The sequence below is a fragment of the Gopherus flavomarginatus genome, chromosome 9 (genome assembly GCF_025201925.1).
Source record: "Gopherus flavomarginatus isolate rGopFla2 chromosome 9, rGopFla2.mat.asm, whole genome shotgun sequence".
Taxonomy (NCBI): domain Eukaryota; kingdom Metazoa; phylum Chordata; order Testudines; family Testudinidae; genus Gopherus; species Gopherus flavomarginatus.
In genome coordinates this window covers 40,626,984-40,642,295 of record NC_066625.1, presented here as the reverse complement: position 1 = coordinate 40,642,295, position 15,312 = coordinate 40,626,984, and the positions used below count along the sequence as shown (strand labels likewise).

Here is a 15,312-nt window from a genome sequence, read left to right as displayed (position 1 = left end):
CTGACCTTACACTGAGGATACCAAAGAAACCATCTTATCTCTCAGTCTCTAGGGAAGGTAAAGTCACGTCACTGGAGCCCTTGGCAGGCAAGAAGTGGGAAAACCAGAAACCCTGCTTCTCTGAGACCTCTCATAGACTCATAGACTTTAAGGTCAGAAGGGACCATTATGATCATCTAGTCTGACCTTCTGCACAATGCAGGCCACAGAATCTCACCCATCCACTCCTGTAACAAACCCCTAACCTGTGTCTGAGTTACTGAAGTCCTCAAATTGTGGTTTGAAGACCTCAAGCTGCAGAGAATCCTCCAGCAAATGATGGGGTCTTAATTAACTGTTACAACTCAACAAAGATCTTAGCATCATAGATACTTCTCTGAAAACATCTGCTGAATGTGCAGTGGCAGTCAAACAAGCTAACAAAATGTCAGAAACCATTAGGAAAGGGATAGATAATATGACAATGAGTATCACAATGCTGCTACTATATAAATCCATGGTATACCCACACCTTGAATACTGTGTGCAGTTCTGGTCACCTCATCTCAAAAAAAGATATATTGGATTTGGAAAAAGTACAGAGAAGGGCAACAAAAATGATTAGGGGGTGGAACAGCTTCCATATGAGGAGATATTAAAAGTATTGGGATTGTTCATCTTGGAAAACAAACAACTGAAGGGGGATATGATAGAAGTCTATGAAATCATGAGTGGAGTGGAGAAAGTGAATAGGGAAGTGTTATTTACCCCTTCACATAACACAAGAGCCAGGGGTCACTCAATGAAATCAATAAGCAGCAGATTTAAAACAAACAAAAGGAAGTATTTCTTCATACAACTCACAGTCAACCTGTGGAACTCTGCCAAGTGATGTTATGAAGGTCAAAACTAGCAGCAGCAGCAACAGCCAGGGCCGACGAGAGTTGGGGGAAGCTGGTACAAATTACCGGGCCCGGCTTCCCCAGCCCTGTTTTGCCGGTCCACCCTGGCTGGGGGGGAGGAGGTAAAAAAAAATTTTTACCCGGGTCCGAACCCACTCTCAGCAGCCCTGCCAGTAGGAGCCATAGCAGGTCTCTTCGGAATGTAAGGTACAGTAGTAATGGTGAAGTTTAGGACTAACAAGAAGCCCAGATATGCTGTGCACCTGGGAGGCTGCCCCTTCCCAACCTACCTTGCTGCCTGTGGTCACTTGTTTCAAGAACCAACTTGTCCCTCCTGTAAAGGCCACAAGCGAACCATGTTCCTACATGTCTTTCTTCTGCCTCCCCACAACTGGAGACCCAAGCAACCTCCCAGAGGGGAGCCAAGGAAATGGAATCCTTGAAAAACAAAGTCCTCAAAGGGAGTCTAGGAAAGCAGGTCAAGGCTGAGTCAGACAGGAATGACCAGTATGTGGCAGCCCTTCAACACATTCCTCCAACTTTTAACTCTTCGCTGGCAGGAGGCACAGGAGTGCTAGCCAGGGGAGGCTGCTGCTGCAAAGCCACAGGCCTACTCTGCTGCTGCTGTGTCAGTTGGAGGCCAGGGAAGGCAACTGCCTTGCTCAGCACTGATAGCACTCGCTGGACAGGTAATAGTAACTGGCTTGGTAGAGGGAGCTGCCATCTACCAGCAGGTAGACTGCAGCCAGGAACAGCAGTAAACGTCATCCATGCAGCTCTAAACAGGTCCTGCAATTCCAGGCCTGGGCCCCTCAGACAGCCCTGGCAATGTCCTCCTCCCACCCTTCAGTGATTCCTGACTGCCTTCCCTAACCCTGTGATGCCCCTCAGTCCCAACCTGAAGCCTGACCTCCAGTCCTGGCCAATCATACACAGCTCTGCCAGTGCCCCTCAGCAGGGCCGGCTTTATGACCAGCAGGGCCCGACTGGAATACTTGGCGGCGGTCCAGGGCTTCGGCAGCACTTTGGCAGCAGGGAGTCTGCTCCGGGTCTTTCGTGGCACTGAAGGACCCCCTGCCACCAAAATGCCACCGCAGACCCCCTGCTGCTGAAATGCCGCTGAAGACCCCTAGAACAGGGCCCCCTTAGGCATGGGGCCCTACTTCGGCGCGGGACCTGATTCCAGGGAATCGGATGAATCAGCTTAAAGCCAGCCCTGCCCCTCAACCAGCTGCTATCTCCCCTTGCTATTCCAGTTCAGGGAGCCTGGTACTCCATAGAGCCAAGCAAACCTACTTAGCTCAGTCCTAACCGACCCCAACCCCTGTTCTTCAGCCCCCCTGGATCTTGTTTTCTGGCCTCCCCATGGCCCCCACAGCCCCTCACTGGGATCACCAGTCTGGCTGCATTGCTATGGTGTTTGTGCTGTGCCAGCTGCAATGGGACTCCCCAGAAGTTGTGTCTCCACCTGGGGTGGGGCATATTAATCCTCTGACGTGCTTGTGTGCCCATCTCCCAAGGGCTGCGACCAGCTCCCAGGCTTCTGTGGGAGTCCACAGCCCCAGTCGAGGAGGAGAGGTGATGACGAGACCATAACTAGCTGTTGCGCTCCTCACAGAGGACTGAGCCCTCCTGCCTCTTGCCCCACCCAGTGGAGTTATTCATGGAAACACCCTGGTTCTTCGACAGCCCAGCCTTCACATCACATAAGCACCCTGCCTGGGAGGTGCTGGCAGGGGCTTAGCAGCATTTGGCTGGGCTCTCAGACAATGCACCTCTCCTCCCTGCCTGAGTCATGGATTTTAAGACCAGCAGGACCCACTGCGATCATCTCATCCACCCTCCTGCAGCGCAAACCAGAGAACCTCACCCAGTGACTCCTGCAACCAGCCCAGAACAGCTGCTTGAGCTGGCTGCCTGCTTCCTTCCCACAGGAGGGAGGGATAGCTCAGTGGCTTAAGCATGGGCCTGCTAAACCCAGGGTTGTGAGCTCAATCCTTGAGGGGGCTATTTAGGGCAAAAATCTGTCTAGAGATTAGCCTTGCTTTGAGCAGCAGTTCTGGACTAGATGAGATTCTGTGAAACAATCAATGCCCCAACACCCAGCTTTTTCTCCCAGACCCTTTTGTTAATGGCCCTCTTACCCCTTTCCCAATGCCCTATGGTGCTGTTGCCTTTCCCTCCCCCCCCGCCCCAATTTATAGACCTTGGTGGTGTGGCTGGGGAGGAGATGGCTGTGTCACCTGCAGGTTCAGGTGTAGCAGCCAGCAGCATTGGGGCTACTCTTGAAAAGGCTTCAGCAATGGTCATTGCTACTCTTTAATGGGCCAGAGAGGTCTGTGCATAGGGACATAAAACCCCTTCTCCCCTCAACAGGGCTGAATATTCAGCCAATGCTACAGCAGGAGGATGTGCATACTGGTGGCTGCTGAGAGACCATGGGCAAGTCACTTCCCCTCCCCTTTGTCCAGCCTGGCTATGCAGATTGTAAGCACCTGGAGACAGGGACTGCACCTAGCACAATGAGATGCTGATGGTAGTTGCAGCCTCTAATATAAATTTCACAGTCCTCTGCAGCCCCTGCCAGTGCTAGCTGAGGGCAGGCCAGCCAATCCTGACCGCCAGCAAGGTAGTGACAGCAAAGCAATCATTGTGACACCTGTTTTTGGAACTCAGGTGGGCTGCTGGGACATGCAGTACTGGCCTCTGTGAAACAGAGAAAGCAAGACCAGTGGGAGTTGGTCTAAAGGGAAAGCAGAACAAACAGTGATGTGTCATTTCCATAATGCAGGGTAGCTCTCAGCATCCCAGAATCTCCAGGCTGGCCAGCCAGCTTTGCTCTCCTTGCGACGGTCTGAGAGACCATCTCCCTTGTGATCTCAGCCAGCAGATGCTGACACAGCCCCCAGCTCTAGCTTTCAGTTGAAAATGCCAAGTGAAGACTTCAGGATCAAATGGAAAAAAAGAGAGGAAGAAAGGGGAAAGGTTTGGCCGGCGCACCAATCCCTCTGCAAAGGGAAAGGCGGTCTTGCCAAGCTCTGGCAGGGTGGAACGCAAGCCAAGCTGGATGGTGAGAGCTGCACATGCAACAGGAGCGCTTCAAGCCTGGAGGTTACTGGTTTAACCCTTGAAAAGCTGGCACTCTGCCAGCAGGCTGACACTGCAGCCTGAGAGTATTTTCTCACCACAGCCAATCCCTGAGTGCCTAGAGGGCCCAGCCAAAAGCAGGGTGGCTAAAGAGCAGGGGAACCAGGGAAATGAAGCGATTCCCCAAGCAATGTCATGAGCGAGGCAGCACAGCTGCGAATAGATGTCAGTGCTGCTGAGTTCCAGGGCAAGGCCCTAGACCCTAGAATACACTGCCTCATTTCAGGTTTTGTAGGCAGGCCACATAATGGTGCTAGTGAGGGTTAACCACTCCTATGGTTTGGGGAAAGGCCCCGGCAGCACCTCTTCCTGCTGCCACAGACCCAGACAGCCAGTTTTCCTGGCCCCATCAAGAGGGAGGCAAGCCAGCTGCGAGACCCCAGCTACTGGGACAGGACATGTGGAGGTGTGTGGGTACAGGGACAGTCAGGGCTGGGCCCAGCACTAGAGTAAGGAGAACTTGGTGGTTGGCTTGGGATTGGAAGGGGCAAGGGCTGAGGAATTGTTGATAAAGGGTCACATTTCCAGGGATTGTTTGATTTATCCCCTTCCCCTCCAACAATGGGGCAGTTGGAAAGAAAAGGCATTTGTGAGCAGAGATCCCTCGCTCCATGTGTCAACCTACTGAGGAACTTTTATGGGCAAGTGATAAACCTCAGTGAGGGTAGGGCTGTGGAAGGAGACTGCACCTGACTGTTAACTGTGGCAGCATGAATTAGTGCTGCTCCTGAAGAACAAGCTACCCATAACATAACACCAAAGTTAGCATGGTATTTGGAACCCATACAGGTGGGAACCATGGGTCCTCTCTGCAACCGCTCACTGTGCAAGGAGGAAGGTGGGGTTGGGGATAATGCTAAGGACTGGCACTCAAGAGACCTGCTTTCCATTGCCAGCTCTGCACCAGGCTCCCAGCCACATTCTAGGGTGCAGTACTTCACCTTGCTGGGCTGAAAGTTTCCCATGCCATTAAATGGGGATAGTAAATGAGCTATGTGAGAACATGTCAGAGTCCCTAGTGCTGCTCCGCTAGACTCATCTGATCTATAGCCAGTGCTGAGCAGCGCTCCTGCTGACCTCAGCCATCCCCTCCTACTTCTGGCTGAAGAGCCCACAGCACTTTCCTGCCATTAATCCTCCTGACCTTCCAAAAGACAATGAAATGTTCAAGTGGCAAAGAGTTCTATGGCACCTTATAGACTAACAAACATATTGGAGCATGAGCTTTCATGGGTGAATACCTTCATGCTCCAATATGTCTGTTAGTCTATAAGGTGCCACAGAACTCTTTGCTGCTTTTACAGATCCAGATTAACACAGCTACCCCTCTGATAAATGAAATGTTAGTGCATCTACTTTAGACAGAGGGAAACTGATGTAATTAAGCTGGTCCAAAGACACCCAGGAATCACCAAGGGTGAACAAAGGGAGTTCCCATTCCCCACTCTCTGTTCTCATTCTTCGACTGCATTAAACTCACTGTGATATTCTATAGCTCAGGGGAGTGTACCGTAACCCTCAAATTCCTCATTTTCATAGAATCATGATCTTACATATAAAGCATGCCTTGTAAGGTTATGATCTGCTGAAAGACATTTCTCCGTCCATGTGTGTATCATTAATACATATGAAGTTATGAGAATTGTGTCATATGGTCATCACTAAAACATGCTGTAAGTTGGGGAATCAGCCAGATATTAGCTCCCCAGAGGCAACAGCAAGAAAAGTAACCAACACCCAGACAGGATGTGAAACAACCCAACAGCCGCCATTGTCCAGCAAGGGAGCTACAATGCAGTGACTCACCTGCATGAGGCCACACCAGAGAAATTGCTCAACCTTGCTGGGAGAGACTCAGCAATGCCCCCCAGACATACCTGAACTTGTGCTCCAAAAGCACATGGACTGAGGGTATAAAACAGACAGAGTGGACACATACTGAGCCCTTCTCCTGCCCCCACCTTTGCTGCAAGCAACTAAGGCCATGGCTACACTAGAGAGTTGCAGCGCTGGTGAGGGGGTTACAACGCTGCAACTTAGGATGTGGCCACACTTGCAAAGCACGGCCAGCGCTGCAACTCCCTGGTTGCAGCGCTGGCTGTACACCCGGTCGAGCCTCGGGTGTAGGGATTCCAGCGCTGGTGATCCAGCGCTGGTCAGCAAGTGTGAACGCCCACCAGTGCTTTTATTGACCTCCGGGGTATAAGGAGGTATCCCAGAATTCCTGTCCACAACAAACTGGAAGAAAGGGAGAGCTCAGAGTTCAGCCAAACTGCTTATTTAAAAAACAAACACAGCTCCTGTTTGCTGAGCGAGTGGAGGCAGGCAGGGGAATTACTTTGGAATGTTCACAGCTGTTTGCTTGAAGAGAGAAACAGCACTCTCACACGGCAGGGGGGGAGGGGGAAGTCCGTGTTGAGCAGTTGCTGATCTGGTCTGACGGGTATTTAGAAGTACATAATTTGCATTTAGTGAATGAGAGAGGAGTAGGGGAAGGGAGTTAGAACTTTTAAAATGATTGAAGGTAGGCACAGTCCTTAGAACTTGCAAGGCAGGGAGCTGAGAACAGTGTCAACTCCAAAAATCCATTCTGTCTGTCTCCTCCACGCTCCCTGTCACATTTCACCCCACCCCCCTCTTTTGAAAAGCACGTTGCAGCCACTTGAATGCTGGGATAGCTGCCCACAATGCACCACTCCCAACAGCGCTGCAAGTGTGGCCACACTGCAGCGCTGGCCCTACACAGCTGTACGAACGCAGCTGTAACTACCAGCGCTGCAAAACTGTAAGTGTAGACATGGCCTAAGACACTGAGAAGACAAGACTCCAACAGAGGAGATTGGCCCGGGTTTAAGGAACAAACCTGTATATTAAGGACTGCAATATCCAGTGGGGTGAGAAAAACTGCTTTCTCTAGATGTTGCCCAGTCTAATAGGGTTGAAAGTTTAGATTGCGTGCTGATATTTTATTTTCTTGTGGTAACTAACTCTGACTTTTTGTCTATCACTTAAATATATCTTTTATAGTTAATAAATCTGTTCATTTATTCTACCTGAAGCAGTGTGGTTGGTTTGAAGCATGTCAGAGACTCCTGTGGAGATAACAAGCTTGGTACATATCAATTGCTTTGTTAAATTGACAAACTCATGTAAGCTTGCAGCATTCAGCGAGTATAACTGGACACTGCAGGACAGAGTTTCCTAGAGTTGTGTCTGGGACTGGAGGTATTGGCTAGTATCATTCGGTTGCACAATCCAAGGAGCCACTTACATGCCATAGCCTGTGCACGAACAGCTTGGGAGTGGATGTTCTCACAGCAGAGCAGGGTAAGGCTGGTTCCCAGAGTCAAGAATTGGGGTGACCTAGCAGATCACCAGTCCAGATAACACAGAGGGGAACACCACACCCACTACATATTGCATTCTCTCTTACAGCAGAGTTCCCTGCTGCCAGAGTGACCTTCAGCAAGTCACTGAGCTGCTCTGTGCCCCACCTGTACAAAAGGGAACAGCACTGAGGGATAGTGGCACTAGGCTGAATATCCTCTGGCTAGTAGGAGCCAGAACAGAAGGCAATTCCTAGCCTGTCATTAGCAGCTTACTGGTAGAACCTGATTGCGAGACAGGCCTAACCACTGAACTAGTGTCAATATTGATTAACTGAAGTCAATAGAACTACACAGATATGCACCAGCTAAGGAGCTATAGCTAAAAGCAAGTTGCTACTTGTGAATTTCAGAAACAGGGATTTAAATATAGTTATTGGAACTTTTTTTTAAAAATAAAGCCTCTAAACTGTAGACAAATGAGCATCAAAGCAGGGGGGAAAGAGTAGGATTCATGTATCTCAGATTAGCAAAATAAATCCTTCAAAAAACCCACAGTCTACCAGCAGCTGTCTGAAATTGTAGGTGGGGAGGATTTTATTTAAAAAGACATGTGCAACAAATATAAGTGGCAGCAGCAGGATTTTGCTAACCACAGTCTACAGCAGTGTGAGTAGGAGGGCTTTACATCTCTTTTAATTTGGAAATATTTTTAACATGGGATAAGGCTCAGGGGAATTGGTATAGACTACAAAATTTCAGTGCCAGCAGAATCCAAAAGAGAGACTCCAGAGGAACCCAGCTGGTGTAACCTCTGGTTTCTTTCTGTCCCATCCCAGCTTATAGCAGGCCAATTTAGTCTCAGTTATTTACCCCTCCCTTTTTACATCACTCCATTTGCTGCTAGGTCAGGCTCAGAGGGACTCTAAATAGATGTAAGTCCCATGGGGAAGGGCCAGATGAGAGGAGCTAAAGGCTATGCAACAGGTGGTCTGTTAAAGTTAGCTCCACCTCTATTTTGTCTTTCCAACTTCTTGCATCTCCTCAGCATTAGTGTCACTAGTGCATATCCTTATACAGCAGGAGAGTGCATCAAAGTCTGAGTGATCAGACCTCACAAGTGGACCCACAGTCTGAAAGAGATAGAGACCAGCCTCGTGTCTCAGTATAGAGTGATGGGGAGAGCGAGTTTAGTTTGGCCTGTTATCAAATCAAGGTCATGCTAGGGTGGACTTTAGCTCACAGGGACTGTTTCAGCTATGAAGTGTTTGTGTTCCATGACCTCTAGCCCTCTCTCCCCACAAGGTGGCAGTGGAGGACAGGATTTCCTTCCTCACTGTGGCTTTCTGCAGCTTAGGAAGAACAGTTTTAGCACCTTCCAGTTTGCAACTGCCCCAGCCATAGGCTAATCAAACAATTCTAGTGGTTACACACTGGCACTTTAGAGAGCTTGCTAGGGTAGGGGAGGATGAAGCAATCTGGCTGTTTCAGACCACTTCCTTCCCCCAGTTACAGTGGAGCACACCTTGAAACAACAAGGTGATGCAGCTGAAGAAAAAAAAAGGGGGGTGGGGCGGGGGCAGGACAACCAGAGTAAGATCCAAGAAACATCTCACTTGGCTCAGCTTTGAAAAGGTGTGTACAAGAGTTCAGAGCTATGAAAGGGTTAGAAAACCTGGCCCTGGTGGAAGGATTAGAAAGTTGCACATGTTCCGTTTTGAGAAAAAGACTGAGAGGGCACTTGATAACCCCTTTTTAACAGGCTGTAGCCAATCTGAAGACAAGGATCAATTGTTCTTGCCCTACCTTCTATGGATGTAGAAAAGTAATGGGCAACAAGGGAGATTTTCCTAATAAATAATCTAAGACTTTCTAGCAGAAAGGGGAGTTAAGCTCTGGAACAGACTGCAAGAGGCTGTGGCATTCCTATTGCCGGAGTTTTTTTTAGGAACAGATTGGACAAACCCCTATCAGAGATGATCTAGGTTTACCTCTGCCTCAGCCGGGGGTGTGCGAGAACGAGACTAGATGACTTCTTAGAGGTCCCTTCCAGCGCTACATTGTTTGTTGCTGCAGGTATGTACAGAAGGGACGGACTTGGGGTAGTTTATGTAGTTAGCTCTCATTAGTATGAGGATAGCGCCTGTTGGCAATGCTTGGGATAAATTACATGTATTTATGGTAGGCCAAGTTTTAGAGCCAGTGCAGAGAATATATAGCCAGTTCCCATCTCATTCAGTAAAAGCTGAGCAACCAGATCACTATTAGATTTTAAAAACAACACACACACACTACACCCACCCCACACCCTGTCTCCATTATAGAGTTAGGGTCAGCTGCAGCTCTCCTTGTCCTGCTAGCCAGGCATTATGCATCTCCATTACCCGTTCACACCACTCCTCCCCCTCCCACGCCCGGTAGTTTCATCCTAAGAGGGGTATGCCTCCCCCCGCCCCACACAGCCCAATCCACAGAGTGCATTCTCGTCCCCGCTAGGGAGGAGGAATTCAGCATTAGCACAGAATCCCATTGTCACGCTTTATTAGAGAAGTCATAACAGTAAAGCCAAGGAAGCAAGCAAACAGTCACTTTTGTTGCCTAAGAGAACAATTAAGACAAGAAAGGTTAGAGCTACAGCCATAGCCATGGAAACCAGGCCAGAGCTATGGCTGCTGCCATGGAAATCAGGCCCACCTTTATGCCCTGCTCCTCTGCAGCACCTGTGGAGAAACAATAAGGCCATTAGAACTGAAACCTTGGGCATTTCAGCCTTGTCACATCTTGCAGATCCCTTACCCTGTGGTACTTCCAGATGATGTTCTAAGAGACCCTTTGAGCCTTGATTGAGGATGAACAGTGGTCCAACCACAACATCAGCCTGATCTTCTCTCCCCCAGGAGTCACCTGGATGGAGGATGGAAGAGAAACTCACCAGTAACACCTTAGATACTGAATTTGGAATGGAGCCCCATAGGAATAGCCAGAGCTGAACCTGACAGTTTGAAGTATTTGTATGCACAAACACACCCCAACAGACCTTACCATGCCTGGGGGGCACATCTCTCTGGAAGCGCCTCCCTGACCATCTGTCCAGAGGGTTCATACTCCTGGACTGTCCTCCAACCAGCCCACAGTTCCCTGTCTCACAGCAGCTGCAGATCTGTCGGGTGCCTTCCACTGGAGACCAGCTGGAATAGAAGGAAGACAATTACCCATTTATATCACACACACCCCTACCTTCCTGAATTAAGTGAATACAGAAAGACTGGCACTGAAGGGAGCCTAGGGTGAAGATTTTCTATATCAGAAATGCAAATCCTGCAAAAGGGACCCCCCCCCCCTTCTCCAGCACCCCACAAAAATGATCTTGACCCTCAGCAGGGGTGGCATGTTTGTAGAAATTTTGGTGGTGCCCAGAACCCGCCCTCCTCCAAACTCCATCCACCACCTGCCCAAGGCTCTGGGATGGAGTTTGAGGTGCAGGCCCTAGACTGGGGATTGGGGTGCAGGGATGAGGGCTGTGGCTGCAGATGAGGGGTTTGGAGTGTGGGAGGGGGCTCAAGGCAAGAGCTCTGTCTGGGACTGGAGATAAAAAGGTGTTTGGGGTGCTGGAGTGGCTCAGGCAGAGGGTCAGTGTGTGGGGAGGATGAGGGCTCTGTCTGGGGGGTGTGGGCTCTGAGGTGGGGCAGGGCTGGGAATGAGTTGGGGTGCAGGCAGGCTGCTCTGGGACAGGAGCCAGAGAGGAGGACTCCCCCCAGCCCTTTCCCTCCTGGCAGCAGCAAGCTCTGGGTAAGGAGCCCCCTCTCCTTCCTCCCCAGCAGCACACTGTCACCATAGCCTCACTGGGGGTGAGGGATAGGGCTGCCTCCTTGCATGGGGCAGGAGCAGTGACTGCAGGCAGAGCCTTTCCCCCCCTCGTGCTGCTCGAGGGTCCTGCCAGAAAAAGGAAGGGTTTGTGGAGGGAGGGCAGGCTCAGAGTCTGCCCTGGCAGTGGAGAAGGGGGGCACTAGGACCCTGCAGGAGGCAACATGGAGCTGCACAGGGAAGAGATAGTCAGTGACTCTGCCTGGGAAAGAGAAGCAGGGGGCAGGGGCAGCGAGTCAGGGCTGCGGGACACTCAGGGGAGGTGTGGGGAGGGGCCGCAGGTGGACATCCGATCCCACATATTGCAGGAGCTCAGCCCCTAGGCTCTGAATATTGCTGGTGCCCGAACACCATGTGAGTATGGAACTCGCTGCCTATGACACTGGGAGCAGTTACCCAACTCCTCAGAGCACATCACGTGTCAGATGTGTAATTCCAGTGACTGATGTCACAGCTGACCTATATCAGTCATATCCTTGGTGCACAGGCAGCATCCTTCAAAACAGGGGCCCCAGCCCAAACAGTCCCTGGACCAAACTAGGTCCTATATTCAGAAAGGATCCAGAGGCTGGGCTCATGCTTAAAAGCCATACAGTAGGTCAGATCTCCACTGTCTCATTAAATGCTCATGTTTTGTGCTCCAGCTACTCACATGTTGCCTGCTTTGTTGAAGGAACAAGCCTTGTTCAAGGCATCTGGGGCTTGTTCAGCTGCGGTGACTTTCAGATGGCAGGTGATATAGATCTGAAGGGAAAGAGGAATAGAGGAGTTAGGCACACACAAGGGGACAGCAACATCTGTTTAGTCTGGATTTAGAGGAAGGAACAATCTCACCAAGTCACTGGCATCTCCTGCAAACCTGAACACATCCACCATGAACTGCAGTGTGTCCTGCCTGGGCCTGGGGGATACAAAGGCTGAGGTGGTGTCATCTGATCTCCCATCCACCAGGCAGCTAGACACAAGAGTCATAGTCAATAAGGTGCTAACCATGTATATAGATCCTCACCAGCTACAGCAGTAAATATCCTCTAAAAGAAGGCCCCAGCTCTTACCCATTGAAGTCAATGACAGCATAGTGGGGAGAGGAGTCCCTGTCTGGGTCCAGGGTTGCCACACAGCTGTCCACAAAAAGCCTCAGAGCCACATGGTTCCCAGTGCGGACATCAGCTTGGATATGCATGACCTCTCCCAGCTGGAATCCGTTGGAGGGTCTCTCAGCGCTCCAGTCATCTGCAAGGCAAGTTCACCATGAGCACCACAGGCAGATGGTATGGTTCCCTATAGACCCCTAGCTCCTGGGCCAGCATGGAGAGGAGTTGCTGCCTTTGGAGGAGGAGATGCAAAGGGTCTGGATGGAAGACAGGCAGGTAAGAACTGCAGGTGGGAATGCAAGCTAGTGTGATATCCCCACAGGAGAGAAGGCTTGAATGTAATCATACTGGGGACAAGCGAAGCTGGCTGGGAAATACTGCATGGTCTGTGTATTATTCGAGCTCTGCCGTCCAAGTCTCCTTCCTGCAGTATGGGGTCAGTGGCCAGTGCCGAGAGCTACTCAGCTTTGTACTGAGTCCTAGTGCTCCAGGAAAGCTCCCAACCCCTTTGAAGCTAGAGAGTGGTCTAATGTAACAGATATTGGCATGTCTGACTAGAGGGTAACAGGACCTCTCACCTACCATTCATCAGGCGCAGAGAGAAATCCAGCCTCTCCTCTGCAGACAGGGTAGAGCTGAAGGGAACCCACGTTGGCTTGATGGCTCTGCTGCTCACATTGTCCTTCCTGGGAGAGGTAGGCCCAGTGGTTAAGACAGACCCCAGAATGGCCATGAAGTACAAGGACAGGATTAGAGTCTCACCTCACCTCACCTGGGATAGTGACACTCAACAGGAATCACAGCCGCACTGGTTCTCTGGATCACTGGGTTGCTGGCAGGGGTTGGGTTGTAGAACAGGCTTGTACTGTAGACTAGGGAGTTTGGGGTCATCTGGGAAGAGGCAGATGTTGAAAGACTCACATTAAGATTGGTATTTCCCCTCTGCTTTAGAGGGGTTTAATGAAGAGAGTTCATAATAGCCCCATGTTTCCAACCTGCTCAGTTACATATTGCACACAAGGCAGGTATCAGGAAGCGAAGGGTCAACTCGAGAGGCAACTGAAGGGGAATTTAGAAGGCATCTAAGCTGGAAGAATTCACACTGTGGGGGCCTTTTGGACATACATTGATGCCAGCTTAGACTCAGTCACACATTGGCACAGACAGAAAGGAAGGTAGGGTAAAGGGCACGTTTGAATCCTAAAGCAAGTTCTGTGCCCCCATACAAGCCTTAGTGATCACAGACCCAGAAATTTGAGTCTTTGTGCTGCTAAGACTTGAGAGGACAGTAAATTAAGCTTTGTTATTTGTTAGAGGTGAATTGAGTCAATGCAAGGCTCGTGCACTAGATACACCCTATTTTGAGGGCTTTAGTCATGAATTTTGCCCCAGCAGTAAGTTGTTAGTAACTATAGTATATCAAGTATCAGAGGGGTAGCCGTGTTAGTCTGGATCTGTAAAAGAAGCAAAGAGTCCTGTGGCACCTTATAAACTAACAGACATATTGGAGCACAAGCTTTTGTGTGTGAATACCCACTTTGTCAGATGCAGTATATTAAGGCTCACAATGAGAGAGCAGAAACAAAACTGCAGATGATGTAACTAACCAATGGCTCAAACTGCAAGTGGTCCCAGCAGAGCTATACAAGAACTAGAATTTGCATCCCACCAGAGATTTTGTATTTTTGAAGAGGGGTTTTGTTCCTAACTGGAACAATCATAACCTCTTATCTTCTCATCAGCAGATCTCAAAGCACTTTATAAAGGAAGTAGCTATCATTCCTTAGCCCCAGTGTACAGATAGGGAAACTGAGGCACAGAGCAGGGAAAGTGACTTGCCCTTCATCACCCAGTAGGTGAGAGTCCCACTCCAGCACCACTCTGCCTTTCAGATTGGGAATGGTTAATGAATTTGCATGCCATCCTTGTCAGCATGGGCCTCACACAAGGAGACCAGGAAGTAGACCAATGAGAGATTTGGTACCAGCCAGTCACTACAAAACATCTTCTCTAGAAGGATTCTCTCCCTGCAGCCTTCCTCCCAGATTTTGGAGCACACAACACAGCTTACCATGCTTCTGTACAATCTACATTCCCATTGGCTCGGACAGGACTTATAGCCAGGTCCTGAGACACACACAGCTGCACACCACCCACAGTCATCAGGTCACAAGCACAGAGCTAACAGTTCTTTCAGGGACTGCACAGAACACTTCACATATGTCTAGAAGACCAGATGCAGAATTATACATACAAAGCAGAGGAGTGGGCACTCTTGACACTTCCCATCCCAACATGGCAAGAAGGGGCTTCCGAGGTATGCTTACCTGCAAGGTGCTGCCACATTCATGGAGCCCAGCTGCAAAGGTCACTGTGTTCTCTGCAGCATTAAGGGACATGTACTGGCAGGCAGCTGAGCCAAGACTCAGGTCAGCAGCTTTGATCAGTTGCCCTGTCCCAAACAGATCCCTGTGCACAGTGATCACCATCTGAGCCTCCTCACACTGCACTGTGACAGGCTGCAGCGGGGACACAGCCCTGAACTGGGACGCATCAACCTGAGCCCAGGGGTAGGGCTGGGCAAGAGAGGGCACATAGGCTTGTCTGCGAGGGGGCTCAGCCCTCGGGGTGGGTCTCCAGATGGCTGAGTCACTCCTAGAGAAATCCCAGGGATTGAAACAGGTCACCCCACTGACTGCCCAACACAGGAGGGCAAAGCCCAGGCTGTACCCCATTCTACCTGCCTGCAGCAAACCCAGCCTGGAAGGAAACAGCTACTCTCGGGCCCTTTATACTTTGACCTAAAGCCAGCTCACAGCTGCCCAGATAATTAACACCCTCCCCTAGACTGCAGGCAGCCGGGGCCCAATCACAGCCACTGCCCTGACCCTGGGGCAGGGAAAACAGTGAGAATCAGACCCAGCTGACCATCATGGCCTGCTCTCTAAACTGTCCAAGGTAACAAACATCCCACACTGCCAGTTACACACAATTGTTTAT

At 50.2% G+C, this 15,312-nt stretch overlaps 1 protein-coding gene across 1 annotated transcript; it reads right to left on the bottom strand.

Moving 5' to 3' along the window:
* Window positions 1–9,902: 9,902 nt before the first annotated feature.
* Window positions 9,903–15,065, bottom strand: LOC127058414 (zona pellucida sperm-binding protein 3-like). Its single transcript, XM_050968465.1, has 9 exons — window positions 14,640–15,065; window positions 13,085–13,203; window positions 12,895–12,998; window positions 12,274–12,451; window positions 12,053–12,173; window positions 11,871–11,962; window positions 10,397–10,542; window positions 10,151–10,258; window positions 9,903–10,074 (listed from the first exon to the last, which is right to left on the bottom strand). Exons 1-9 carry the CDS (start codon window positions 15,045–15,047, stop codon window positions 9,986–9,988), a joined length of 1,365 nt encoding a protein of 454 aa, XP_050824422.1. The 5' UTR covers window positions 15,048–15,065; the 3' UTR covers window positions 9,903–9,985.
* Window positions 15,066–15,312: the final 247 nt, after the last annotated feature.